General features: G+C 52.0%; 10 protein-coding genes across 10 annotated transcripts; 2 read left to right on the top strand and 8 right to left on the bottom strand.

Annotated features, from left to right (window-relative positions):
- On the bottom strand, window positions 1-2,346 carry BJX67DRAFT_33982 (rDNA-binding RNA polymerase I transcriptional factor). The gene has a single exon (XM_071027706.1). It carries the CDS (start codon window positions 2,232-2,234, stop codon window positions 105-107), a length of 2,130 nt encoding a protein of 709 aa, XP_070887672.1. The 5' UTR covers window positions 2,235-2,346; the 3' UTR covers window positions 1-104.
- Window positions 2,347-2,704: 358 nt separating this feature from the next.
- On the bottom strand, window positions 2,705-4,432 carry BJX67DRAFT_348961 (uncharacterized protein). Its single transcript, XM_071028700.1, has one exon. The coding sequence runs from the start codon at window positions 3,753-3,755 to the stop codon at window positions 2,997-2,999; it is 759 nt and encodes a 252-aa protein (XP_070887671.1). The 5' UTR covers window positions 3,756-4,432; the 3' UTR covers window positions 2,705-2,996.
- Window positions 4,433-5,754: 1,322 nt separating this feature from the next.
- BJX67DRAFT_33961 (rRNA-processing protein PWP1) lies at window positions 5,755-7,875 on the bottom strand. Its single transcript, XM_071027680.1, has 2 exons — window positions 7,469-7,875; window positions 5,755-7,409 (listed from the first exon to the last, which is right to left on the bottom strand). The coding sequence occupies exons 1-2, from the start codon at window positions 7,720-7,722 to the stop codon at window positions 6,038-6,040; spliced, it is 1,626 nt and encodes a 541-aa protein (XP_070887670.1). The 5' UTR covers window positions 7,723-7,875; the 3' UTR covers window positions 5,755-6,037.
- A 129-nt stretch (window positions 7,876-8,004) lies between these two features.
- On the top strand, window positions 8,005-8,606 carry BJX67DRAFT_348958 (COX assembly mitochondrial protein). Its single transcript, XM_071028699.1, has 2 exons — window positions 8,005-8,123; window positions 8,199-8,606. The coding sequence occupies exons 1-2, from the start codon at window positions 8,090-8,092 to the stop codon at window positions 8,438-8,440; spliced, it is 276 nt and encodes a 91-aa protein (XP_070887669.1). The 5' UTR covers window positions 8,005-8,089; the 3' UTR covers window positions 8,441-8,606.
- A 77-nt stretch (window positions 8,607-8,683) lies between these two features.
- On the bottom strand, window positions 8,684-13,927 carry BJX67DRAFT_371101 (uncharacterized protein; the record flags this gene model as incomplete). The annotated part of the gene is made up of 9 exons (XM_071031031.1): window positions 8,684-9,492; window positions 9,580-9,669; window positions 9,756-9,871; window positions 10,303-10,378; window positions 10,429-11,093; window positions 11,154-11,662; window positions 12,333-13,364; window positions 13,428-13,631; window positions 13,682-13,927. 9 exons carry the CDS (start codon window positions 13,925-13,927, stop codon window positions 8,684-8,686), a joined length of 3,747 nt encoding a protein of 1,248 aa, XP_070887668.1.
- Window positions 13,928-14,286: 359 nt separating this feature from the next.
- On the bottom strand, window positions 14,287-15,854 carry BJX67DRAFT_33743 (F-box protein). Its single transcript, XM_071027596.1, has 3 exons — window positions 15,790-15,854; window positions 14,689-15,743; window positions 14,287-14,636 (listed from the first exon to the last, which is right to left on the bottom strand). The coding sequence occupies exons 2-3, from the start codon at window positions 15,727-15,729 to the stop codon at window positions 14,493-14,495; spliced, it is 1,185 nt and encodes a 394-aa protein (XP_070887667.1). The 5' UTR covers window positions 15,730-15,743; window positions 15,790-15,854; the 3' UTR covers window positions 14,287-14,492.
- Window positions 15,855-17,705: 1,851 nt separating this feature from the next.
- BJX67DRAFT_371100 (actin-related protein 2/3 complex subunit 2) lies at window positions 17,706-18,907 on the bottom strand (the record flags this gene model as incomplete). The annotated part of the gene is made up of 5 exons (XM_071031030.1): window positions 17,706-17,785; window positions 17,838-17,886; window positions 17,946-18,046; window positions 18,096-18,766; window positions 18,846-18,907. 5 exons carry the CDS (start codon window positions 18,905-18,907, stop codon window positions 17,706-17,708), a joined length of 963 nt encoding a protein of 320 aa, XP_070887666.1.
- A 208-nt stretch (window positions 18,908-19,115) lies between these two features.
- On the top strand, window positions 19,116-22,268 carry BJX67DRAFT_348949 (snoRNA-binding rRNA-processing protein DIP2). The gene is made up of 3 exons (XM_071028698.1): window positions 19,116-19,157; window positions 19,224-19,478; window positions 19,544-22,268. Exons 1-3 carry the CDS (start codon window positions 19,141-19,143, stop codon window positions 22,155-22,157), a joined length of 2,886 nt encoding a protein of 961 aa, XP_070887665.1. The 5' UTR covers window positions 19,116-19,140; the 3' UTR covers window positions 22,158-22,268.
- BJX67DRAFT_348947 (uncharacterized protein) lies at window positions 22,269-22,905 on the bottom strand. The gene has a single exon (XM_071028697.1). It carries the CDS (start codon window positions 22,488-22,490, stop codon window positions 22,284-22,286), a length of 207 nt encoding a protein of 68 aa, XP_070887664.1. The 5' UTR covers window positions 22,491-22,905; the 3' UTR covers window positions 22,269-22,283.
- Window positions 22,906-24,868, bottom strand: BJX67DRAFT_348946 (metalloendopeptidase WSS1). Its single transcript, XM_071028696.1, has 2 exons — window positions 24,187-24,868; window positions 22,906-24,141 (listed from the first exon to the last, which is right to left on the bottom strand). The coding sequence occupies exons 1-2, from the start codon at window positions 24,468-24,470 to the stop codon at window positions 23,181-23,183; spliced, it is 1,245 nt and encodes a 414-aa protein (XP_070887663.1). The 5' UTR covers window positions 24,471-24,868; the 3' UTR covers window positions 22,906-23,180.
- Window positions 24,869-25,012: the final 144 nt, after the last annotated feature.

Here is a 25,012-nt window from a genome sequence, read left to right as displayed (position 1 = left end):
AATATTCCGTAATGTATTATATATATATATATATAAACATATATTTTGAATGTTTTTAACATTTTGCGATCACATAGATATAACGTAACATATGCTATTTAGATTCACTCATGATCAGTCTCAGTTTCTTCACTCAGATCATCATCAGATGCCTCCCTGACATCACTATCATCGTCATCATCCCGATCGTCAAGCCCGGGAATTCCCCGCCAATGTACATAATCACCCTCCAGCCACCGTCGACTCCGCGGTAGCTGGTAAGGGTCGAAGGGGAAATAAGCGTCGAGCTGATAGCCCAGGTCATCGCCGGCGCGGATCTCGCGTTCCACCTGGCTGAATCGCGGGTCCGCGAGGGTAGAGAGATTGCGGTACGTGGACATACGAAGCCGCTTATTTGTCTCGAGGATAGTAAAGACGTAGATGAAGTTAAGGTGCTGGGACATGCGGGCGAATTCGGAGACGATGGCCGGGGAGCAGACCTTTAACGGGTTGAGTTTTGAGTGGATGGCCTTGTGGAGGACGTCTTTCACGTTTGGTGGGAAGGCGATGTCTTCTGGTTCGAGGTCGTCGATTTGGTCGGGGGTATCGCCGTCTATGGCGGCGGTGGTGAGGTCGCGCCAGCGGAAGCAGAATATGTACAGGAGAGCTTGGGCGGTGGAGTAGAAGGGGCCAAAGCGGCGGAGGTCGGGGCCACGGCAGGAGGGCTCGTAGTCGAGTCGGAGGGTGTTGAGGTGTGTGGCCAGGAGGTCGAAGACGTCGCGAACGACTTCACCAGAGATGTGGGCGCCTCGGGCGACAAAGCTGGCGAGGTAGGCCGCGGCGGATTGGCGCAGGATGGCAGGCTGCGCTTTGTTGAAGATGAGTTGGATACACGTGGCAGCGAAGCGGTCGACGAGGAGTGGGGAAGTTTGGGAGAAGTGGAAGAGGAGGAACTGGGAGTGGCGGGAGCGGTAGGTTGGGAGGATGACGGTTTGGAAGTGACTGAGTAGGAGATCAAGGGCGTTCTCCTTCTCGTCAAGGGTGCCCAATGTAAATGGAGGTGCATAGTACTCGAAGAGGGTATCGATCATGCCATCTAGTTTAAGGATGTTCTCTTTGATGGTCTTCAGTCTTCGAGACTCTTGTTCGACAGACTCATCGCTCACAACAGAGGCGTTGTCATCATCGTCGTCCTCTTCCACCTCCTCGGCGAACATCACAGTTTCCGGCGAGATATCGTGCAACACGTCTTCGCCCTCTTCGTCCTCAAGGTCTTCCATGTCCACTTGGATCTGGACGTCGATCTTGACAAGCTTCTCAGTGATCAGGGCGAGAATGTCGGCTTGCAGTTCTGGCGCATAGCTAATAACTCTGACGATATTTTGGGTATAAGCGATATTTGCCTTGGCGGAATCGGTATCAAATGGGAACTGAGATGATAGGATCGGCGAAAGCGAGCCGCTCCCGGATGGAATCAGCTGCATGACATGGCGCAGAGCCATGTGGACGCGAGCGTAGATCACAGATGGATGGGCATGCGGATACCCAGGCACCTTCCCGGTGCCTTTCGGAAGCTCCCCCATGTAGTTGGTCAACATCTTGAGCACAGATCCCAGATAACTCCCCTGGGCGGCGGCAAGGTTGCCCAGAAACCGGATGTACAGCTTGATGTACGACTCATCTCGGCCGAGCCACTCGCTGGCTAGTACGGCTTGCACTAGGCCGTTGCAGCTGCGATCCAAGGCCGCCACGTTCGAGAGCAGACCCATAAGATGTTGTTTCAGTGTATGATGTGTAGGTACATTTGATGGTGCCATCCCGTTGGTGCCCTGCCGCCGAGGGTCGATCGCAAAGATCTCTTTGATGCGGTCATAGGCCTCACTGTCGCCGCCGGAGACATGCCGTTGGATGGCCCGTCGAACTTCCTCTCGCACCAAAGCTGAGCTCTTGTCCGTGGTCCCATCGCCTCCGCTTTTTGTCTTTTCGCTGTACGGAATCTCCCGCATCTCTACGTCTTCGTCGAACTGCACCCGGGTCTTTTTCCGGGGACTTGACTGCGTGTCTGTCTCGGAAGCGTTGGAAGACCCGGGAGACAGGGAGAGATCTATGTCCTCCATTCTGTGTTTCGCCCCCGCCACTGAGATTGACGTTTTGGATGTCTTCAGGATCGGCACTGGTGAAGACGTTGCAAGCATCTTCGAGGGCGTGTGTGGTCCCGGTGCTGGGCCGCGCGTAGCGTTTGCGACGGAAACCATCAGGATTATTGCGAAATTCTGGAACTAAACTTTTGAGACGACAAATTCGGTGCCCACGACTGCGACATCTGATGTCCCTCCAACGACGCTAGAGGCCAAACCGAAAAAAGAGACGGCGAGCACACGACCTGCTAGACTCTACGAAGAATAGACGCTGCGAAAGTGAAAATGCAGTGGAACAAGGTTCAGCGGTTGATCCATCACATCGAAGGATTCTGCCGAATCTATTCTATGCGTGGCTTCAGAGGAGGCTGGCTTTTTGGGTAGAGAATAGAAATGAGAAGAGGAGAGGGCGGTGTTGACCTCAAGAATCCCCAAGCGGAGAAAAAAAAGGTGGTCTGCTCGAATTTTTTGTGTGGGGCGGATGTGGAGCCTGAGGCACGAAGGGCCCGTGACCAACGCGTGATCGTGCGCTCGGGTCCGCGACCCCCCATACTTCCCAATTGGGCTAAATTGCTGAAGGGCACGTGTTGATGATTATTTCCAAGTGCTTTTTTTCGATTTAGAATTCTAGACTAGCAAGACCATAGTGCCCAAAGGCCGACGTCAACATCCCTCCGCACAGCCACATCCCAGGCAGGAATGACATATAACAGAAAACAGGGGAGGAAACATTGTATCGTAGCGATATTTCCCGTGGTATATAGCGAACAGAAATCGGAAACAGCAGGAAGAGACGGGTCATAAATGAGTGAAATCAGTTGGTCGTGATCGAATAACAGCAGCCACGAAACGAAACATCAAGTTGCATTCCGAGGCCGATCATAGCCAAGAAGTGGAAGCTATCGGCCCCAGCCGATCATTGAAAATACTGCCATAGAGGTCCTCAATCTCCACGAGATAGTCATCCACCGAATATTTCTTCAGTCCTTTGTGGTGCAAAATTCGTTCCTCCTCGTCGAATAGTGGGGCACCACCAAACTCCTCAACAACCTCGTTGACTTGTTCTAACTCCTTTCCAAAGGGATGGGGCTCCGTGTTGTAATTATCGTATGCTGGTCGAGCCTGTGGGTTGCTGCGATTCGCATGTAGAGGTGGTGGTGACATGCGCGATAACGAGCGCTGGCGAGCTAACTCTTGGTGCGTCCGCTTGGTATGAGATAGAGCACGCTTGGGAACCATCGGTGCATCCGTGGAAGACGTTGTTGACGTTGAAGCTCGGGGATGACTTGTTACGGTAGCTGACCGCTTGGGGAAATACCCAGACAAAGGGTTTGGCTCAACCGGTGAGTCGTCAGGAGTAGTCAACGGTGAGGGATATGCGCGCTGGTTGAACGGTAAGTCAGATTCGTCGGGTGATTGTAATGACGAGGTGGAGGAAGAAGATGCCGAGTGAGAGTGGAGGTCTGGAGCGTTATAGGCAAGCATGTTCGTCGTCGACAGTAGCTCTACAGGCGCGGAGATCTTGCCTCTCTTGATTGTACCGGATGAGAATTTGACCTGGCCTTCGCGGTAGGGCATGGGCGCAGAGACCTCAATGCGCTTGTTGCGCTTCGTGAACGCACGAGTGATAGTCGACATGATGAGCGATTCCAATTGGGTTAGGAAAATGAGCCACCTGCAGACAGAGAGAGAGCCCTCAGCAAGTCTACTGTATCCCCGACAGCCAAGCCCAACAATATAACGTCCTTTGTTTGTAGCTTGCCGCTTATGATCGCGCAGTCGCTCGCCAACAGATTTCCTATTTTTAGGAGCTCCAGAATAATTGTTTGCGATCCTCTAAATCGGTGTTCGCTTTTTGCGGGAAAACAAGAATGCGTGGTGGACGATCGCGGGAGTGGAGAAGCGTAAGGAATGGAAGATCGATTAACAGCTGTCCGTTATCAGATTTGCAGAGTTATAGGCGCAGTTGCTCTCTCTGGCAGGTTGTGAATGAGCGCGGATTTCTAATTCTCTCGTGCACAGCAGAAGAGAATTGATGGGTGGATTTGAAAGTTGTCTCCGAAACTGTGGGCTGCCTGACTCAAGGGGTGTCGAGTTGCTGCAGCAGCGCAAGATTGTACAGGGAAGATCAAGGCGGACAACCAGGACTCGCCGAAGGAAAGAAGAGAAATGAAGATGATGAATCCGAGAAGCAGGACCTAGAAAAGGAAGGATCCAGGTTGCCCTGATCAAGGACTGGAGAATGGAAAGGAGAGATGACGGAATCCAGGACACGAACCTGGAGGGAGGAGGAAGAGAAGGGAGGAGAGCAGAAGAGGCGACCGAGAGAGAATGAGGATTGAAGACACCAAAAAGGGCCTGGACAGTCACCAGTGGGTGGGCAGCGCGTTGGTCGCTCTGGTCGGGCCACTCGCTGCCTGTCCTTTGGCTCTGACCAACCCCGTTCCAGGGAAAATTCTCAAGGTTCGGAGTGGAATAAAGTCTCTTTAACCACGCTTCAACTGAGAGAATTTTCAGGTCCCAAGCAGTGATGAACCATGGTCTCCTCTGTCCAAACCCACGGTTTGCTTGAACGCTGAACTCCAGGCCCTCCCACCTTCGAACTTTTGCGACAAGACACACCAGACGACCATACCAGCTGACACAGTCGAAGAGGGAATGCCTCTTCCAGACAACAGTCGTCACAGAGTCACACTCGCAGGGCCGATCGTCACGACCCGTGGACGTCGCCCCGAAAAGTCAACTGAGGAGAAAGTGACATTGTGAATGCCAACGTGGACCTAACGCTGTGATTGGAGGAGGGATGGCAGACGAGGAAAAGAATCAATCAGTTCCGACCAGTCACTGTCTTCTGTCCAGATCCAGTGATGCCTGCGCTCGCACCGGCTCATTTTAGCGCCAGGAACGGGAAGACAGCGGCCTTTCAAACGCCCATCTGCTTCAAGTGGTGGAGATGAAACACGATCTCCCGCCGTCTCGTTTCGAAATGATAAACTCAGGCCGACCGAGGAGAGTGTCACCAGTCAAGCGAGGGACATGGGACGTTCGACGGCCTCTGGTTGAGAACACAATCAGACCTCACCAGAAGAACAATACCGATCATCGTCCTTTCGGCGACGTGTGGGACGAAATTGTCAATGCTGTTGTCGTTTGCCCCCACCTGTCCGCTTGGTGGGCCGTGCCTGGGAAAACCCTTGGACCAAGCCCAGGTGTGGGTTCCCCCTGGCCTGGACCCGACTTCTGTGGGCAGTCAGAATTCATATCACAGATCCGGTCTGATTGGAAGTTTGCGACGGAAGAACAGCTGGAGAACAACGCACCTGTGGCTTTTGCAGCCCCAAGGAGCCGCCCATGATACGTCCAGCGCATAGGCCCAACTCCGTGCCTTTTTGGTGCCTCCGGCAGAGCATCCCGCTGTTCGGCACTCATCCTCAATGGACCGACATCATTCGGACGCCTTTCGAGTCCAGAGACAAGACATATCAATTCTGACCCCTCCAGAATTCTTAAATATGTTGAAATGATAATATACCGTCGCTTAAATTTGGCCGGAGTTGGAGTTCTGCGTCGTTCATAATGTGCTTTCGAAAAAAGCCCTCTGCAGAGATTGGCGCGTCTGAGTTGATACAACTCCTACACTTTGGAGAAACAGAGTTGACTTGTCATGGGGCCTGTAAGTCCATGAACAATCAGCTGATGGCGCGTGGAGGCTGAAATTCATCCGTGGGACGGTTCCATCCCTTCTACTACTCGGAGGGGTAGGAGCCGACGGATGAAAGCAGGCTCTTTCCAATCAATCATACGGGGTATCTCAACCTCTCCTCGCATTCGAACGGACGAAATAATACGCCATATACATGCCAACCTTTGTTCTACGAATGCAAGGCATTCCATTCTTTTCTTATCCTGCTTGAGCTGGTTCAATCCTCGTCCATCGACTCCCAGCCGTCTGCGTCCGCAGCGCCAGTATCTGGTGCACCGGCGTCGTCATCATCAGACTCGTCCTGATCTGGCTGCATGCCAACCATGCGTTCCTTCACCTCACCCTCCAGAGAAGGCATACGCGAAACAAAAGCTCGACGCACCGCTCCATTCGTAGAGGTATCCCAAACCTGCACAACGCCCTTGCTTCCCGCCACCGCAAGTCGGAAGCCGACTTCGGAATCCGGCGCAAACGTCGTGGAGAAAACTCGGCCGACTTCGAGCTTCCGGGAGACGACCATGCGCGGCTTATCGTTCTCGATGTCCCAGAGCTTCACTTGCTTATCTGTGGACCCGGTCACAAGAAAGCCGGGTATAGCGGGGTTTATGTCGAAGGAGGACACGGACGAGTCGTGCGCTTGTAAGGACCAGACCGGTTTTGAGGCTTTGGGTGTGGCGGGGACATTTCGGACATCGTAACGGTAGACCATACCGCTGTCAGTTGTCACATAGAAGTAGTTCGGATCGTGGATGTCCCAGCGAACAGTCTCGACGTCGGCGTCAACGCCCCATCGTGCCTTAGAATCGGGGGCTCTCATGTCGGCGGCGACAATGGTTCGGTCGTAGCTACCACTGAGAAGGACGGTGGATTCCTTTGGATGCCAATCTAGGGAACACACCTTGTCTGTGTGGTGGGAGTATGATTTGGCGGCTTTGGCTGTGTTCAGGTCCCAGAGCTTGACGGTACGGTCCGCCGAACCTGAAGCGAGGAGATTGCGATGTTGCTGGTTAGCGGAAAGAGCCAGGACCGAGTCAACGTGGAAATCGTCGTTTGCCTTGGTCTTCTTCGACTTCTTCTTCGACTTCTTGCCATTCGCCTCCGCATCCGCACCACCCTGGCCGAGGATAGCGTTCGGGTACATGCAGTCGACCATGTCCAGATCCCAGACTTCAATATCTGGCTCCATCGTTCCAACGGCGACAAAGTTCCCGGTCGCGCGGCCCTCCTCGGCGGCCTTGCCGACAGGGAAGTCAACCCATTCCAAACACAGCGGGATAGCCGGCAGCATGATATCATGGTGCACGTAGAGGTTATCCGCCTCATCTTCGTAAACGTAAACTTCAAGGTGGGCCACTTCGTCCTCAACCTTACCTGCCAGCAGCAAGTTATCCGACGGAAGAATCTGAAGCTCTTCGCGCTCATCGTCCTCGTCGTCCTCCGGAACAACCAGATACGGATCCTCCTCGTTAGGCTCATGATATGCCAGGGATTTCACATTGCCGAACATTGTGATCTTCTCGCCATCCTCATCCACCTCATCGCTATCATAATGATCGAGGTCGTATTCTTTCAATTCGTCGTCATCGTCACTGTACAAATCTTGTTAGCTTCCACCTGATGTTCAGACATCATTAGCGTCAATACTCACGCCTTCTTCCCACCCGCACCCTTCTTCCTGCCCTTCTCCTCCGCATCATCCTCGTCCATAGCATCCTCATCCTTCTTCCCCGCATCATCATTTGTTCTGTCCTGCGCCGCACTCAAATCCTCTCGGGCGTCCTCAAGTTGCATACGCGCAAGCTTAGATATACGATTCATCTCCTCCTCGTCAATCTCATATTTCGTCGGAAATTGGGCTGCGACGCCGCGCCGCACCCAAGCGGATGTAGTGATCATCGACATCGTAATGAGAAGGAAAGGAAATGAAGACCTCCAAAATGAAAAGAAAGATAATGTAATCAAATCAAAAGTAATCTCCCAAATCAGGCAATTGAGAAAAGGAAGGGAAATCGAGAAGCGGCAATGCTTCCGTTCGCCCCTCCTCGGCTTTCAAAGACGGCCATCTGTAGATTTTTTTTTTTCGGCGATCGACTGCGTCTTGCTGGCAGAATTCCCACCGATTGTCCCACCGCCCGGGCCGTGCGATCGACATTCATTCTGGGAATTACCCCAAACTTCCGAGTTGATGCTGGCCCGTCTCAATTATTGAGAGCCACAATCCAGAAACACATATTGGCAAGCGAAAAGCAAAGATAAAAAGCCGATCAAAATGCATTCCCACCTCCACACCCCCTACAACATCAGTACGTCTACTTTCCATCCTCCACCCCGCGCACAATTCGAGATTTGTCCGGGTAGCTAATTCCAGTGCCCGCCAGATTGCGAGGAAATCATGACCGCCCTCGACGAATGCCATGCCAGGGGCTTCCTACACAAAGCCCTAGGGAACTGTAACGACATCAAACGGGAGGTGAACCGATGTCTGGCGGGGGAGCGGTATGCGCGGGCAAAGCGGAATCGGGACGACGCGCGGGAGAAGAGGAAGCGCATTGAGAAGATCTGGGCTGAGGAACGGGCTGCTGAGTCTGGGGGGTCGGGTTCGAATACGGCTGCGACCTAGGGCGGAGGGAAGCAAGGCGCCGATTGAGGATATATGTGTATACTATTTGCATGATTTGGGTGCTTGGGCGTTTAGTCTTGGGACTTTCTCTTCTCATGAATTCTGGGGCCACTGTCTGGCCGGGGTGACATAAATGCTAAGGAAGCGATGTGGGTATGATTCAAGATGTAGGATATATGCTGTATATGATTCCCGAACTCCATACCAAACTGAAAAACTGGCTATTCTTTTCGTGTCAATAGGTTAGTCCTCGCCGGCGTCAATCGAAGCCGAAGCTATCGGCCGGTCCCCGGCAGCCGACTCTTCATTTGGTTCTGCCTGCTTCGTGGCCTTATTATGGCGCCGTCGCCGTTTCACCTTTGGCGCGGCCTCTCCATCCTCTGTCGCCTTCTCAGGGCCGTCTCCTAAGCTTCTATCCCGAGCTTCAACATCACCGCTGTTGTGCGTCTTCTTCAGCCCACCCTTGTCCGCAGCCCTCTTCTTCGGCTTCTTCACACTTAACGGATTTGGCTCCTTCGCCTTCTTCAAGTCTTTCTTCTTCTTCTTCGACCCATCCCCTTTCTTCCCCGGATCCTGGTTCAACCCAACCCGAAACTTACCCTGCTCAACTCCCTCCCTAACCCCTTCCGACGGCGTACTCATAGGCTCCAAAATCATAACAGACCGCTTCACATACACAATCGGGACACCCGGAATTGACCGCGCCCCACGCCGTAGCGCCTGCGCACGTCTAATCGCCTGAGCGCCCTCGTCTAGGGCATCCCGTTTGCGTTTCTTCCCCGTTTCGTGCGCGGAGTTGGAGTCCTTGGGCGTTGGCGGGTCGGCTGTGGCGAGTATATAGTGTTCTTTGTTTCGTTTTACATCGGATAAGGGTGAGAGGAGGGAGAGGAGGCAGCTGGCTTCGTCGATGGGGGTTGAGTCTTCGTTGTGGGAGCAGTGGCGGAGAGGGAGGGTTGTTGGGGGTGGAAGGAAGTCGGGGCGAACGGTATTCTGCGTTCGTGGGTTTGTTGGTTGGTTGGCCATTATTGCTGCCAGTGAGCATTTCGTTAATACTGCGTATAGGCCGTTTAGTCAGTTTATGGAATTCATAATCTCGAGGACGGCGGGGGTTGAGTTGGGGGGTGGGAAAAATAATGTACATGGCTTGACTTGGCCTTGTAGGGTCCTTTCTAAGGCCGGCATTAGATCCATCTTAAACGAATGTACCGCGCGAAGTAAATTCGAGTCAACTGGGCCAAACGAAACGTTAGCAATCGAGTCTCACATTGAAATGTCCAAGCCAAGCGCATGACGCCAGAAGTAGAAGGTTGTATACCCAGAACCTGATACGGCTCGCGAAAGCCAAAAGCTAGCTCATATTGGTGCATGAGCTTGCGATACTTCTTCGAACGTTTGGCCCTCATTTCGGCTGTTCGCTTGTTGTTTTGTTGGCTTACAAAATTGCGCTCCATTCGGGAAATTTTTTGTCTTCTTTCCCTTTTTTTTTTGCCGGGCGGTGGCGAGCTTGAGATACGCGGGTGGTCCGTGCGTATCACTGTTGGGCTCCAGAGGATCCCGCCTTTTTTCCGGAAAAACATGAGCTTACAGAGGATAGGTTGGGGCGTCGTTCATATATGGTTCATTATGAGGAAAAATTTGATTTCCCAATAGTCGCAAAGCCCTAATCGCCAACCGCCATGCAAAATGTAACTCCCGCCCGTATGAAATTCAAGGCAACAGTAGATTATTGTATCGGAATATTCGTCTGTCCACATATGCAATGTCTTTAAATCGTGTCACATCGAGCAATAGATCTATGAGTGGTCCTGGCGAAGCAGGCCGAAGTCGACAGTCATTCAACGGGTCGTTTATCAGATGATGACTTTGCACGGTTGAGTCCTGTATCGGAGTGTCTCCTCCTGCAGACGCCAACAACCACGCTGATATCGTCCATCTTTCCTGTTACAGAGTTAGTTCAAAGATACCGCACAAGTCGGGGAGATCCTTACCGCCCTGAATAGCCAGGCCTTCTTCAACGGCCTTCTCCATATAGGGACTCTCAGCGAACGGGTCCTGAGCCACAGCCAGCGCGGCATTGAGTAGTTCCCGTGCCAAAAACACCGTTTTCTCCTCCGCTAGTGCAGCCGGTGGGGCCCACTCGAGGTCCTTGTCATCGTGCCGTCCATGCTCCCATTTCTTGAGGCCCTCAAGCGTGATGGACAAGACCTCATGTTCCCAGAGGTTATCGAGAACTCCGTCCGAGACGGCGAGAACAATGTCACCCTCCTCCAGGTCGACCTGCGACAACACGGCGTTGTTCCGCGGCGTATCCACACTGTTTGTCCCCAGCTGCATGGGGCAGTCAAACCAGTGCCATTGTTCCTCCGTGCGGAAAAGGACCTTTCCCTCGCTCGGCCGGATGACAAGGACCTTGCAATCTCCTATATTTGTCACGTACAGCAGGGGCTTCTCGGTGCCGCTACCGTCTCGCGACTTGTGGAGAAGGGCTGTGACAGATGTCGTCGTCCCGAACCATTCTCCGGGAGAAGAGGTAGCTCGAGTTGTTTCCTCGTAAGCCCTTTGGAGGTATTCGATAGGGTCTATCCTGGCGTCTGGGCTGGGTATTCTTTCAATCTCTAGGGCCCAGAAGTGTAGTATAAGCCTAGACCAGAGCCTAGTGGTCGCCGTCAGCAGGAGCAAAAGGACAGAGTGAATTCAGCGACAGTGCACTTACGCAGCGTGACCTCGCGGTTTCGTCGCCCATGCCCCCACCCCGTCGTTCACCCCCAGGAAATTCTCCGTAACCAGGACCGCATCGTCGCCGTTGTTCAGACCTCGGACCAGCTCGCCCCTGACGGACAACCTCTTGTCCTGGCTATGATAGTGTGTCGTAAGCGGATCCGAGAAGGATGAGGATGGCGGAGAGAGAAATGGTGGTGGAAAAGGTCGTGACGTCCGTTTAGCGCACAGCGCGTAGCCCGTTTGAAAGTAGAAGGGCGTTCGTAGGATCGGGAACTGCGGACAGCGATCGGGGACAGGGGTGGTGATTCCGTAGGAAGGCCAGACGGCGCGATGATAACGCCGCGCGTCGGTCTTCTTGGGACACCAGATCCACTGTAGGTTGAGTGGGAGCTGAGAAGTCGCCCGCAACAGCGACGAGGACGAGGAGGACGAGGGGGTGGCCCAGGACGAAACTGCAGAGGGAGTCCCAGAAATCCTCGGCACCATGCCCGCAAAAGGAGGCTAACTGTCGATAATCTTCCGTAAAATTCCCTTCAGACACTTTCTCCCGAAGCGCATTCTCTCCACTGCAGCTGGAGATGGGATGTCGGTGGAAGGAGTGAGAGGGAGGCTGATTCTTTACCCGGAGGAGTCGGAGGGAGGGCAGCTGTTTGTTTTATCCTGGACGTGGATGACGGTGGTTTTAGCCTGGTCCATCATCCAGCCTTGTTGAGCCGGCAGTAGTAAGTAGTGGGCGCCCAAATAATGCTGAACACGATCGCCCGTTGGATACGTTAGTCTGATCTCTACTCTGTATTTTCGGGACTGAGACTCCGCGGCGTGCGTCGTCTTCTTGACTGCGTTGTCAGCCTGTGCTCCCTTGCACACGGGCTTTCCTCGGGGCTTTGATCTTGTGCTTCTTCCCATTTCAGAGGCACTGCTACAGAGGACACATTTGTGAAACTAGTTGTTCCTAGAAGCTGCTTTTAACCACATGGAATCATGCAAATATTGTGAATGAACTTGTGTTCGTAAATGCGACAGCGCATCAATCTCGCCCCGAGTCATCGTTGGAGATCGGCCGAGGACGGTTCCTCACAGAGAACAAATCCAAACCCGGCCCGCTGCCATTATTCCGTACTCTCTGAAGGCCTCAGCACACATGCGAGGAGCATGGCTTTTGCTATTAAACAGCGCCGTGTCCATTGGTGCTCATAGCTGCCGACCGCTGCTTCCGTATCTCCCCTGCAAATGCTAGAAGGGCACGATCCATTTCTGCACAAAGAACAGTGTCATTGGCGTCGGGCCGAAGAGATCCCACGCCTTCAAAGATCGCTTTGGCGAGGACACTACATCGGGCGCCGAATGGGAGTGGGCCGGCATTCTTTCTACGCTTCGCGACCATGAGACTCAACATCCGCTCGGAGCAGGGGCAGGGATGCTCAATGTCCTGAGTGCACTCCCAGGCGCACCTGCAGAGGGAACGACAAATACACCTTCGAGAGCGGACGAAATCAAGAAGCCTGCGTCGATCGTCTCTGCGACGGATCTCGCCAATGCATTTACCTTCCAGCTTGGCCAAGGTAAGCTGACGGTCGTTCAGTATGACTTCATCTTGCCAAATATCCGGGGGGATGGTGTGCGGATCAATGAAAGGGAGGTTCAATGCAGGAACTGCCTGGTTGACGACGTCCCACCTCGGCGTCCAAGCAAGATACCTCTCGGATTGAAGCGTGAGAACCTCCGCTGGCGGTATTTGGTACACCTCGGCCGCTTTGCTCCATTCCTGGCGAAAGTCGGACAATTCCTCCTCGACGATGGCCAATGCGCGGCACCGGTAGCCGATGAGGTCGTCCAAGACGAAGCCTTCGGCACGTACTTTGTCTACCTTGCGGCAGATAAACTCACACTGGTGTTGCTTGATGAGATCCCCGTTGAGGTCCACGCACATATCATCGTCATCCAAGATCTGTTTGCAGACCAGAAGAATCTTGCAGAGCTCTCTAGGTTCAGGCAGCTGGAAAGACCGGCTGTCTTCGGGACGACGAAACCCCATGGCAAAGGAAGCACACAGATCAACAGCGGCAATCTCCATGATAAGTCTGGCGTACAGGGCATAGTACAAGTTCTCTGTATTTTCGATAAGGTTTATTATGGAGTTGGAAGTGACAAGGTCCTCCGCGTGTTTGAGATGTGCTAGGATGCTGTCTGGAGTATCCTCCAACTAACACAAATCCGCACCGTCAGTAGTGCTCTGACATAAAACCATCGGCTTTAGAATCCTTACCTCAACGCCATAATGGTTGAAGATCATCACGACTACCTTGGAAACAGTATATACCCTGGACCAGACGAATAGAACACTGCCAAGCCATTCGCTGGCGCTTTCATCCCCCATCTCTTCCAGATACTTGAGGAATGGGGAGAATATGTTCCAATCTGGCGAGCTCACAGTATAGGGAAGCGAGGGACGGTCACTCGGCGCCATGAGCTGACGGGTCAGCAATGGAACCCAGACTGTCGGTGCAATGGTGTACTTACTGCAGATTCGTAAGAGTCAGAGGTGCTGTTCGAGGATCTCAGCCTCATCTCTTCGCGCTTTTCTTGCTCGAGTAGTTCTTGCGAGTACTTGTAAAAGCCGTCGGTGTGGTCATCAATCTGTGAAGACTCAATCCCACACCAGCTTGACTGAGAATCGGTCTTTCTCGACAAAGATGCATGCCTGGGAAACAGCTTGCGCATGGCAAGCCCCCAAAGATGGGATGCCGACCTGCGAGGAGATCTCATGTTGTGACATGTGCACCGTAGATCGATAAATTCGGGGCGGCAATGTCTTTTAAAGTAGAGCCAGAGGTGAAAGGAGAGAAAGGTCCAACAGAATAGGCAAACACAAAGAAGTAGTAACAGAAGTGAATACCCCAGGGCTAGCCCTGCACTCATGAAATTCAATAAGAGAACAATTGCGTGAATTAGAATTTCCCTCGTTGTTGTTTCTCTCTCCCTGGCTGGCAATGATGGCAGGAACACCACAGAAGGCCTTCCCTTCCCTACCACGGCACGGCTGAGAAGAATCCTCGAGTCGAGATCTTCCAGAAGGCCTAGACTCTTGCGCTCTCATTCACCGTCTTGCTTCTCGTTCCTTCTCCTATGACATTTTGCTCTTTAGAAGAAAAGACTCGGCCGGACGGCATCCGCCTGGGTGACAACAGGCTTGGATAGTAGCAGCTTCATAGGCTCAGTATTATCATCAACGAACTTATTGAAATAGTCGTATTATTCCATTCGTTCCACTTGGATTCAGTCATAGCCAAACCCACCCCTCGAAGAAACTAGAAACACCAGTAAAGAGGGGTCACTTCCACCTGGGGTCCACCGCAATAGCACTGCTTCCATAGAGACTGTATGGCAAAATAACCTCAGGAACTTTCCAAATGGTCTTGTTTGCCCTATCAACAAGTTCGGAAGGGATATTTGTGCTTTCGCTGAAGGACAGTGACTTGAAAGAAGTGTTAGTATCTTTGGCTTGAATCCATTTGATGGCTACTTACCCTTAATCCATTCAGACCTCTCACCCATTCAAAGCCAGAGTCGCACATCTCATCCGGAAAGTCCTTGTTCTCCTCGACAGGGTGTGGAAGTATCCGATGGCAATGCTCCAGCCAAAGAACCTCGAGTTTCGCGCCCGGTGCCGGCTCGCCCATCTGCGTCTCGGATTCTTCAAACTCATCCTTAATGCCACCCAGCCAGTACAGGAAGTCAGATCTGGCACCTCGGCAGGTCCTTAGTTTTAGAGTCTTCAAATTTGGATTCCTCTTCACAAGCATCATTAACTGCCACGACGTAATGCCTGCCCGTTCCAGTATCAGGGTGTCGAGGTACTGGAGTCCATCACCCTTGCAGTTGCCCCCCACACCAATGAGTGAATTCCAGGCTTCATTTCCTGGAGCTGGTTGGAGCCATGTACTGGGTCTCATCAGTCCGTCTCGTATATGTGGGTGCTCGAAGCGAAGGGCAAGGTGGCGGAGGGTATGTTGACATCTTGTTCCCAGTGCTGTTGCGCCCTCCATATCGAGGTCATATGCCATGAATTCGAGACTTCGCAAAGCTGCACCATATCGCCCCAGTACTCTTGTAACTATTTGGTTCTGTACTCGGATCATATGCTCCTGCGAGCGAGGTCTGTCGTACCCTTGAGAGCGTCGTCTAGTGCTGGTCGAGTGACACGATTGCACACGATATGAATCTCTCTTGGCCAGTTTATTCTGCGGAAGTACCACGGATATCATATAGCTAAAGTCTTGCCCGTTATTTCCCCAGACGGCCAGCTGATCAGGGCTAGCCCAGCCTGCCTGGAGCAGAGAAATGATTGAGTGCACTCGCTTCTCGAAAACACCCAACCTAAGGCCCTTGACGCTGGCGATATGATATCCGTGGTTGGAGCTGCAAGTAGCTCCAAAAGCAAGCAGATCTCCAAAAGAAAGGTAGGATAATATCTGAAGAACAATTTCAGGAGGTAGGCTTCGTATCCCGTCCGTTGTGGTTGGGTTGCACAACTGGTGCTTGGGGGTAGAGTCGTTTGGTGCAGGCATGTCTACCAGAGTCCCTAATTTCAGTTTAGCTTTCCGTGACAAGCCCTGTGGCGCTCTTACCAGGTAGTACGTTACGAGTGCTGGCCTCGAATAGAACGCTTCAAACTCAATAAACAATGTGTATCTGGGTCGAGTAACCGCAGGAGGTATTCGTATGTCGCACAAACCTACGGCATCCCATCAGAATGCGCACGCACAGTTTGAATGTACACTGCATTGAGTGCTGAATATTCAGAGGTAGTGTTTTGCTCAGCGTGAACCGGGTCCGATTATATACCTCATTGTAAGATATGGCATAGGAAGTTGGTCAAAGCTCAGCCAATGGAACACGGCAAAAAGAAAGTCAGAGGACGCAAGGGAAAGGAGATTCGAGAGAAAACCATATATCTACTAACCTCTGGTTTACTCTTATGACCCCAATATTAGTACTGTCTGTTGACGTTGTTCTGGAGGCCGGGGAGGATGATGTCAAAGGGCAAGACCGGGGGAAAACTCTCAGCGTGGGAATGATTGAGACGGGAGCCTACCGGGCCCATGGAACCGGAGTGGCACTGGATAAGTAAATACAAAATCAAATAAAGGCTTTCATATGCTCCATTGGCGCCGAAAAAAAGATACACCCCCAAGAGGGCAACACTTCTAGAGCCCAGTAGGACATTGGTGGTGACGAACCTTCAAATTAGCAGCAAGATCAAGCCAACAGGAGCAGACCACGCCCTGACCTTGCAACATAACCTGACCACTGCCTGCATAGGTGGCTGTTGATCAAGCATCAAAGGGTTACCTGCAAGGAAAGGCGCACCCGACCGAACAAGTCATGAACATGGATGCGTCACCCAGTCTGGAGCGTGACCCCAACCATGTTCATCCTTTCAAGGGGGATCGAGAGTGGATGGTTGTCCGCCTCGAAGGTCGGTGCAGTGGACTTGATAAGAGAACATAGTGCTCCCAAAAAGCAAGCATGCAGCATTATTAATAACAGTACTCTGTAGTCAGCCCCAAGATTGCATGGGAATGGCCTAAAATAGCACACTGTGGTCCTCTTTCTGCGAACACAGTGCATGGACATCCGTTATCATGTTGTCGTATTCCCAGGAATGAGGCTGCGGAAATTGTGTGACTGCGAACCAGACTGCTGGGACGAATCATCCAATCGAAACTCTTGCTTTGTGGGCTCGGTGTTGGGGGAGCATGATATGAGCAGCGAGACGGTGATCTGCCAACACCGACAGAGCGCCGAGCTCGACATTTATTTGTCAGAAGTGAGCTGTCCAACAGGCTGAAAATGCTCACAGCGACCAGCCGAAGGGCGAGACTTCGGAGGTGAAGCACGGACATTGCTTTTTCGCAAGCGAAAGCGCGCCCTTGTCCGGCCAGTTCATCCACTTCTTTGTTCTGCTTGCATGCATCTCTGGTCTCAGATGCATCCTCCTTTGTGATCCAGTAGACTGGCACCAGGGAAGACACGGTACCTCTCGCGGGATTCTCTTCGAACAAACTTCGGGGCCCCTGCACGACTTTGGAGGGATTCCGCCGAAAAGCCCGAAGGAAAGATGGTCGAATCCTGCACAGGCGGAGTTGAAGGACAAAGAAGTCGGGCGAAGACCAGCGAGAGTCTGAGAGGCAGATTTCCAACGCCGCGGGCATGGGTAGGATTTGACGTGGAACAGTGCAAAGCTAGGCATTTTTGAGAAATAACATGATGAGGCCCCGTCAATTGAAACGGGGAGATTCCATTATTCGTGCCGTGCTACAGAAAAGTTCTCGACGGCTTGTTAGCCACACTAGATTTGTTTTTCATCGCCCCCGATCCATACAAAGCACCCCGCGGAAGCCAGAGAAGAGCGCACTGGTTACTATCGCAGCCTACAAGTCTTGGGGGAAGCTTGACGCGTCTTGGTCATGTCAGAATGCCCTGTTTCTGGGCTTCAGGCTGCAATGTACAAACACGCAGACGATTCCTGCAGTCACACTATTTATCCTTGAACTCTGAAAGTACGCCCGCTAGCAGTCTTCCTTTCTCTCTCCTCATTCTCAGGTCTCGCTCGGTTGAGGACTATTATTGGTTAGCTGAAATTGCAACCGTCGGAAATGAAATTGACACATACCCTGGAGAAAGTCGGCGGTACGCTTCCGCATTCTGGTGTGAATGTATGCCTTGGTGAGCGTGTAAGCACATGATTCCGACTCTCACAGGATGACGGCAATCTATTCACCTTAGATGCTTTGATATGGTAGTGGAAGTAGTCACGGAAGGTCTGAATGTGAGAGATGTTCTCGTGGCGTCGCTGCGGTGTTAAGTGACGCGGGAAAAGAACTTGCTCGGTCAGCCCCAAACACGCAAGAATGGTAAGATAGCATCATACCAAAAGTGATATAGCTGATCTTGCCGTCGCCAGAGTCCTCAAGACCAGGTACCCCTGCCAGCTCCAGTGGACGATCGTTTCGGAAAAGAACTTGGGGCGCATTCTGCAGAGTCAAGACACGTCGTCGAGCATCGACGAATTCTTGTAAAAAGACCTTTCCAAAAATACGGTCTGTTTCCTCTCGAAAGACTGTGCTAAAGATCACAGTCACTCGGTCATGACTAGCCTTGATATAGATCGCCTCTTCCTCCCGATAATGGATTGACATAACCTCTCCTCCCTCCTCGACACCTGCCGGCGCCGACTCCGAGGTATACCGTGAAGCCTCTTCCGCTAGCTGCGCGAACTCGTCAAAGGCCCGCTCAAATGGGGCAGCCATTGCGTTGCGCTTCAGCAAGGCCAACCGCATAATGAGATCCTCTCTCGCAGTTTGGTCATCGGGCAAGTTCTCCAGATCTATCAGGACGGAGAAGTCGTAGCCCGGCTCGGGCGCGACAATGTAGGGACCGTACTCTCTCTCCAGAACCTGCTGGGCGCCATACTGAACCAATTCTCGGAAGCATTTCACGTTAATGGAGATGAGGATCTTTGTTTTCGTCTCAGGAGTAGATAGATGAAACGTCACGCCGTCGAAATCCGATACGATCTGGTCGAGCGACGCCGGCGGGGCTCTGGATAAGCAAGCAAGCCGTCAGCTCAGGGACCATGTGTATGCATTGAGGGGGAAGGCGGGGAAGGGGGCATATGTACCCAGAAAACCGCTCCGTCAAGAGAGACCGGATAAGGACGTTTTCATAATCTAGCAAGAGCATCGTGGCAATCACACTGATTAATTGATCCTGAGTTCCTTCTCCTCTCGTCTGCCTAGTAGTAGAGAGAGTGACGTTGTTGGCGGTTGGTCGAGGGCTTGGAGGTGCTTAGAAGGCGGTGAGTAACAGCCATTCTGGTCGCTGTCGCTCGCCGAAACTTTTTGTATGTCGCTTCTCTCCGCCTATTGAGAGCGGTTGCTCTCCAGAATTTTTTCTCGAAGCTCGGACAATTCGCCATGGTGAAGTCTTATTTGTGAGTGCTCGAGGTTGAAGGCTTTGCTGTGCCGTGAAATCGCTCGCTAACTGACGTTTCCGCCAGAAAATTCGAGCATTCGAAAACTTTCGGGCTCGTCACCTCCGCATCCTCAAATGCGATTTGGGTCCGAGACGATGCGATTGCGGGAAGTGCACGTCAAACAGGCGCCGGACGTGCCGTGGTAGGTGCGGGCGAGGAAGTTCTGTGCTGGGATGTAAAGAAGGCAGAACTGCTAGGGAGATGGAAAGACTCCTCGTGCCGAACGCAAGTAACAGTGATCACCAAGAGCAAGACAGATGAGGATATCTTCGCAGTTGGGTAAGATCTGCCGAATGGATTCTGGTTCATATTCAACATTGCTAATCTCATTTTTCTTCATTTAGGTACGAGGATGGAAGTATACGCTTATGGGATTCGAGGACAGAAACAGTGATCATCTCGTTCAATGGTCACAAGTCGGCCATCACTCAGCTTGCCTTTGACAGAGCTGGAGTCCGCCTTGCAAGCGGCTCGAGGGATACAGATATCATTCTATGGGATTTAATAGCAGAGGTCGGCTTGTTCAAGCTACGCGGGCACACAGACCAAGTCACCTCTCTTCACTTCCTCGCTCCATCCGCCGAGTTATTGAACCAAGCCGGACTAAGCGACCACGCCGGGTTTTTGATAACAACTGGCAAGGACTCGTTGATCAAGGTCTGGGATCTGGCGTCACAACACTGTATTGAGACACATGTTGCGCAGTCTAACGGAGAGTGCTGGAGTTTGGGTCTCGCTCCCGATCAGAGCGGCTGTATCACAGGAGGAAATGACGGCGAGCTAAAGGCTTGGTCCATCGACGAGAGCGCCATGATCGAGATATCTAAAGAAAAGGCCGGCTCGGATAGTCGCAAGATCCTTGCTGATAGAGGGGCATTTTACCGTAACGGGAAGGACAGAACTACGGGCGTTAGCTTTCATCCACAAGCAGACTATGTGGCGCTCCATGGCGCAGAGAAGGCAGTCGAGATCTGGCGAATTCGCTCCGAGACGGAAGTCCAGAAAAGTCTATCTAGGAAGCGCAAAAGGAGAAAGGAAAAGGATGCCCAGCGTGCGACAGGGAATGGCGACTCCGCTAAGAAGGGCAACAACCAGGATGCGGAAAAGGATGTCTCCGCTGCACCAGTCACTGAAGTCTTCGTATCTCATATCATCGTTCGGACGGGGGGGAAGGTGAGGTCTCTCGATTGGATCAGGACAAAGCCAAATGGGAGGATTCAGCTCCTCACCGCTACGACGAACAACCAGCTAGAGGCCTACAATATCGCAATGTTCAATAAGAAAAACAAGAACGAGGATGACCCCGACTACAGTCGAGCGGTGGCCGTGGATATGCCCGGCCATCGCACTGATATCAGGTCTGTGTCCCTGAGTTCCGATGACCGAATGTTGGCTTCTGCCTCCAACGGAAGCCTTAAGATCTGGAATGTCAAGACGGAAAACCCCCTGCGGACACTGGAATGTGGCTACGCGCTCTGTTCTGCCTTTCTCCCGGGTGATAAAATCGTTGTTGTGGGAAACAAAGATGGTGAACTCGAGGTTTTCGATATCGCATCGTCTACCCTCCTAGATTCCATCAAGGCACATGACGGGCCTCTATGGTCCTTGCAAGTACATCCCGACGGCAAGTCCTTGGTCAGCGGTAGCGCCGACAAATCTGCGAAGTTCTGGGACTTCAAAGTCGTGCAGGAGGAGATCCCTGGTACTAAGAGAACCACGCCGCGGTTTAAGTTAATTCATTCGAGGACTCTAAAAGTTTCAGACGACATTCTGAGTGTTCGATTCTCGCCCGACGCCCGCCTACTGGCAGTGGCGCTTTTGGATAACACAGTCAAGGTTTTCTTCACAGATTCCCTGAAACTATTCCTCAACCTCTATGGCCACAAACTCCCTGTTCTGAATATGGACATATCATACGACAGCAAACTCATCGTTACCTGCTCAGCTGACAAAACGGTGCGTCTCTGGGGTTTAGACTTCGGTGATTGCCACAAATCCTTCCTTGCGCACGAAGACAGTATCATGGCTGTGGCTTTTGTGCCTACTAACAACGAAGGTAATGGTCATAACTTCTTCAGTATCAGCAAAGATCGTGCCATCAAATACTGGGACGGTGACAAATTTGAACATATCCAGAAGCTTACCGGTCATCATGGCGAGATCTGGGCGATGGCAATCAGCCATTCCGGAGAGTTCATCGTCACCGCTAGCCATGACAAGAGTATCCGCACCTGGGAGCAGACAGATGAGCCGCTGTTTCTGGAAGAAGAGCGAGAGAAGGAGCTCGAGGAGATATACGACAACAACCTCGCCTCTTCTCTTGAAGAAGAGGGCGTGGACGGTGAGAAAGCCGAGGCCGTGGATGCCGGAAAGCAGACGACCGAAACTCTTATGGCCGGAGAGAAGATCATAGAAGCGCTCGAATTAGGCATGGAGGATTTAGAAGTCATGCGCCAATGGCGTGCAGTTAAGGCAAGGCAGCCGAATGCAGCACCCCCAGCGCGAAATCCGTTGTATATCGCCCTCGCCAATGTGTCCGCCGAGCAGCATCTCCTTAACGTCGTTCAAAAGATCCCACCCGCGGCGCTCCAGGATGCCCTACTTGTACTGCCGTTCTCGAAGGTGCCGGCGCTCTTTACCTTCCTCAACATATGGGCAAGTCGAGAGTGGAGCATTCCTCTCACCTGCCGCGTATTATTCTTCATACTGAAGACACACCACCGCCAAATCGTCGCCAGTAAGCTGATGCGGCCCATGCTCGACAGCATTCGCTCGTCTCTTCGTCGTGTCTTGACACGCCAGAAGGACGAGATGGGGTTCAATCTTTCCGCATTGCAGTTCATTGGTCAGCAAATCAAAGCACAAGGCACGAAGGATTATATCGACGAGGATGCTTGGGAGGAGCAGGAACGGTCGACCGGAACCGGTAAGAAGCGTGTGTTTGCCAGCATCGCCTGATCGAGCGAGTTGTGGCCTCCCACTGTACATTCCACTGGATTTTGTGTACATGCATGTGTCCGGCGTTTATTTAGATTTGCTGAGGTCTAGGGTTTACGGAAAAGTTATATATCCTTGGAGTAAATGCTACCAATGTACACATGAGGTTATTTCAAAACCACCAAGTAATCTGACGCAAATTTCGCCTCCATCGACAATTAGCTGACAACGGCGAGATACCCGTCTCCGGTCGATTAAGCCAGTTCTCCAAAGGAAAAAAACAACACAGTAAGGCGCGTCGCCGTACAAAAGAAAACCTATAGCCAAAGGTAGGTTAGCACTCTCATCAGACATCACATGCACGGTATAAGGAGCAAAAGAAATAAACGCCAGCCCAACAAGCCCAAGTACGGGCTCAAATCCCCGACGTAAGTCAAAAGCACCAATTCAGCAGAACCATTATAAGCACCGACGACAGAGATCTAAACAGATCCCGCCATACCTCTTCCGGCTCTTCCTAATAATACCGGTTCTTGAAACAATGTTCTCATCATTTTGGTGTCTGGTTTAAGTTGCGCGCGAAGCTTGTAGGGTGGTTTGGATTGGATGTTTCGTGTTCGGGGATTGTGAAAATGGCATACCTCGTAGACAGCCGGTCGACCAGCTTGCTGCAGATTTTAATTGCGAGCGAGCAGCGAGCTCGTTAAGGCGAGTGGTCGTAAGCCCTTATACAGTTATCATTTTGGGTTCGGGCGATTCCAAGGTGCGATGTTGAAGAGTGTGGGTGAGCCGAAGAAATTTTGGCGAGAGCGTCAAGTCTACGCTTACTAAGCACGCCCAAGGAAACGCTTGTCTTGGATCTCTCGCTCTCTGGGAAGAATGTAAACTGAACGTTTAAGCGCTATCAAGGCTAACAGCATGCTGTATATGAATTCGTGAATCAGGAATTATAGGGCCCAGCCGCAAGCTGAACACGAGACGGTTGAAAAAGAAGGAGAAAGCCATTGGAGAAATGCATGAATGCCTCCCCATAGTTATAGCAATTCATGACATATGTTTCATTCTCCCACAACATGAGCATGTCCACCACTCCGTCTCCATGAAGGCTCCGCAGGATTGGCATAACCAACCAAGGGGCCGTTTCTGGGCATTTTTTTCGAGGCTGACCAGAGATTCAACTGCAGATCTTCGGTTCTTGAATGACTTATGTCCGACAGTACGGTTGATCGGGCGTTTGTTTTTAATCTGCGAACCCGTGGTACTCGAGCTGGTGGTTGGTGGCGGCACAGATATGGGCCGGGAATTGACGGGACGTGGACGTTCCGCTGCACAGGCATCACAGCAGAGGAAATTCGAAGGGTTAACGAGAGTGCATGTCGGACAAGCCCATGAATCGGCAAAAGAGCTGTCATCTATTGTGAGGTCAACTGCATCCTGCTGTGGACTAGGTACGCTTGGCCTGGTACGTTCAGGTACGGGTGGAGGGAGAGTTGTTCGGGGTCCTGCTGGGTTATCGTGGCTGGGAGGAATATATGAAGGTCCATATTTTTCTCTCTCTTCCTCTTCGATTAGTTCAATGTACGCTTGCATGATCGCTTGTTCGTTTGCGTCATCCTCCTCCGCCTTGGTTCGAAATCCATTCCTGGATGCTTCTTCCGCAAGTTCGCTGGAGTTTGATGCCCCGGAAGCACAGCCTTGAGTTACCTCTATGCGCCTTTGCGCAGCATCTGCTATGATCCTCCGCATGTCGGAACCTGGCGGGGCGGCAGTACCTCCTACTCGCTGTCCCGATCCGGCCTTAAGCAACTGCCTTCGCTCCGCAGCGGCCCTAGCTTGTCTGCGCGCTTCGTCAATGGGCACCTTCTGTCCACCCAGGCGTCGGCCATGTGACAAGAAACCCTCGCCCGTGTAGCCTTTCATAGAAAGTTCCGTATGCTCGTCACGTAATTGATTCCAGAGAGCATGGAACTGCTGGTTGTGCGGCCCATGCACAATGTGGCACAGCCTACCCCAGTTAGTAACACCTACGAAGGATGATTTGGTCACTCACTCATGGAGCATAGTGTCTATTATCTGATCAAGCGGTAAAAACTGATTATGGTCCGTCGGATAGCGCAACCGCAGGCAAATCTTTTGACCGGCATTGACATTGAGACCAAGGAGGTTCCGCTGATGCGGGTAGAACTCGCAGAGTGTCCCAACTCTCCACGAACGTCGGCGCATAATCGGTTTAACCAGAGAGGCAACTTTTCGGAGAATCAGAAGGGCTTCAGACTCCCTCGGCCGATGCCTCTCGTGCTGATACTCCAACACCAGCGGGTCTAGCTCGCGCATAATGGAGGATTATGGCGGTAACCAAGATTGGTGACACAGCAGCCGTCGTCGACAGGCCCAGGTTTGAAAAGAAATGGGGTTAAAAAGTATATGGAAGCCGCTCACGCTTAACTTCTGAGGCTACCCTGGCACATTCATGACGCGGATATAAAGGCGGAGTAACCACGAATCCAAAAAGAGTACCGCTAGCTGGAGAAGCCAAGGAGTAAGCAAACCCCCTGATAGAAGCTACCAGAAAACGCTATGGAGGCGGGGAATAAGCCGAAGGAGTTCTGGCAAGATGGCGCGAATTATAAATAATGAGTTCAGAGGCATCAACCGCAGCTCACGTGATTTATAGTTGCCTCAGGCATCATTTGTTCCAAGCTCCAAACATCCCATCCACTTGTGGGTTTTGGTATTGCTTTCATTCTTCATGCCTTTCATTCTACTACAGTGGCACGACAAAAGTTTGCAAAAATCTCCACATTAAGCGCTAGTACAGAAATAGTTTCCGCCTTCCTAATTAATCTAGTACGAAGCTATCTTGACCTTAGTAGCTT

This window comes from Aspergillus lucknowensis (assembly GCF_044049455.1).
Source record: "Aspergillus lucknowensis strain CBS 449.75 chromosome Unknown BJX67scaffold_12, whole genome shotgun sequence".
NCBI classification, from domain to species: Eukaryota; Fungi; Ascomycota; class Eurotiomycetes; order Eurotiales; family Aspergillaceae; genus Aspergillus; species Aspergillus lucknowensis.
The sequence above is the reverse complement of the archived record's forward strand: the minus strand, read 5'-3'. Positions and strand labels throughout refer to the sequence as shown.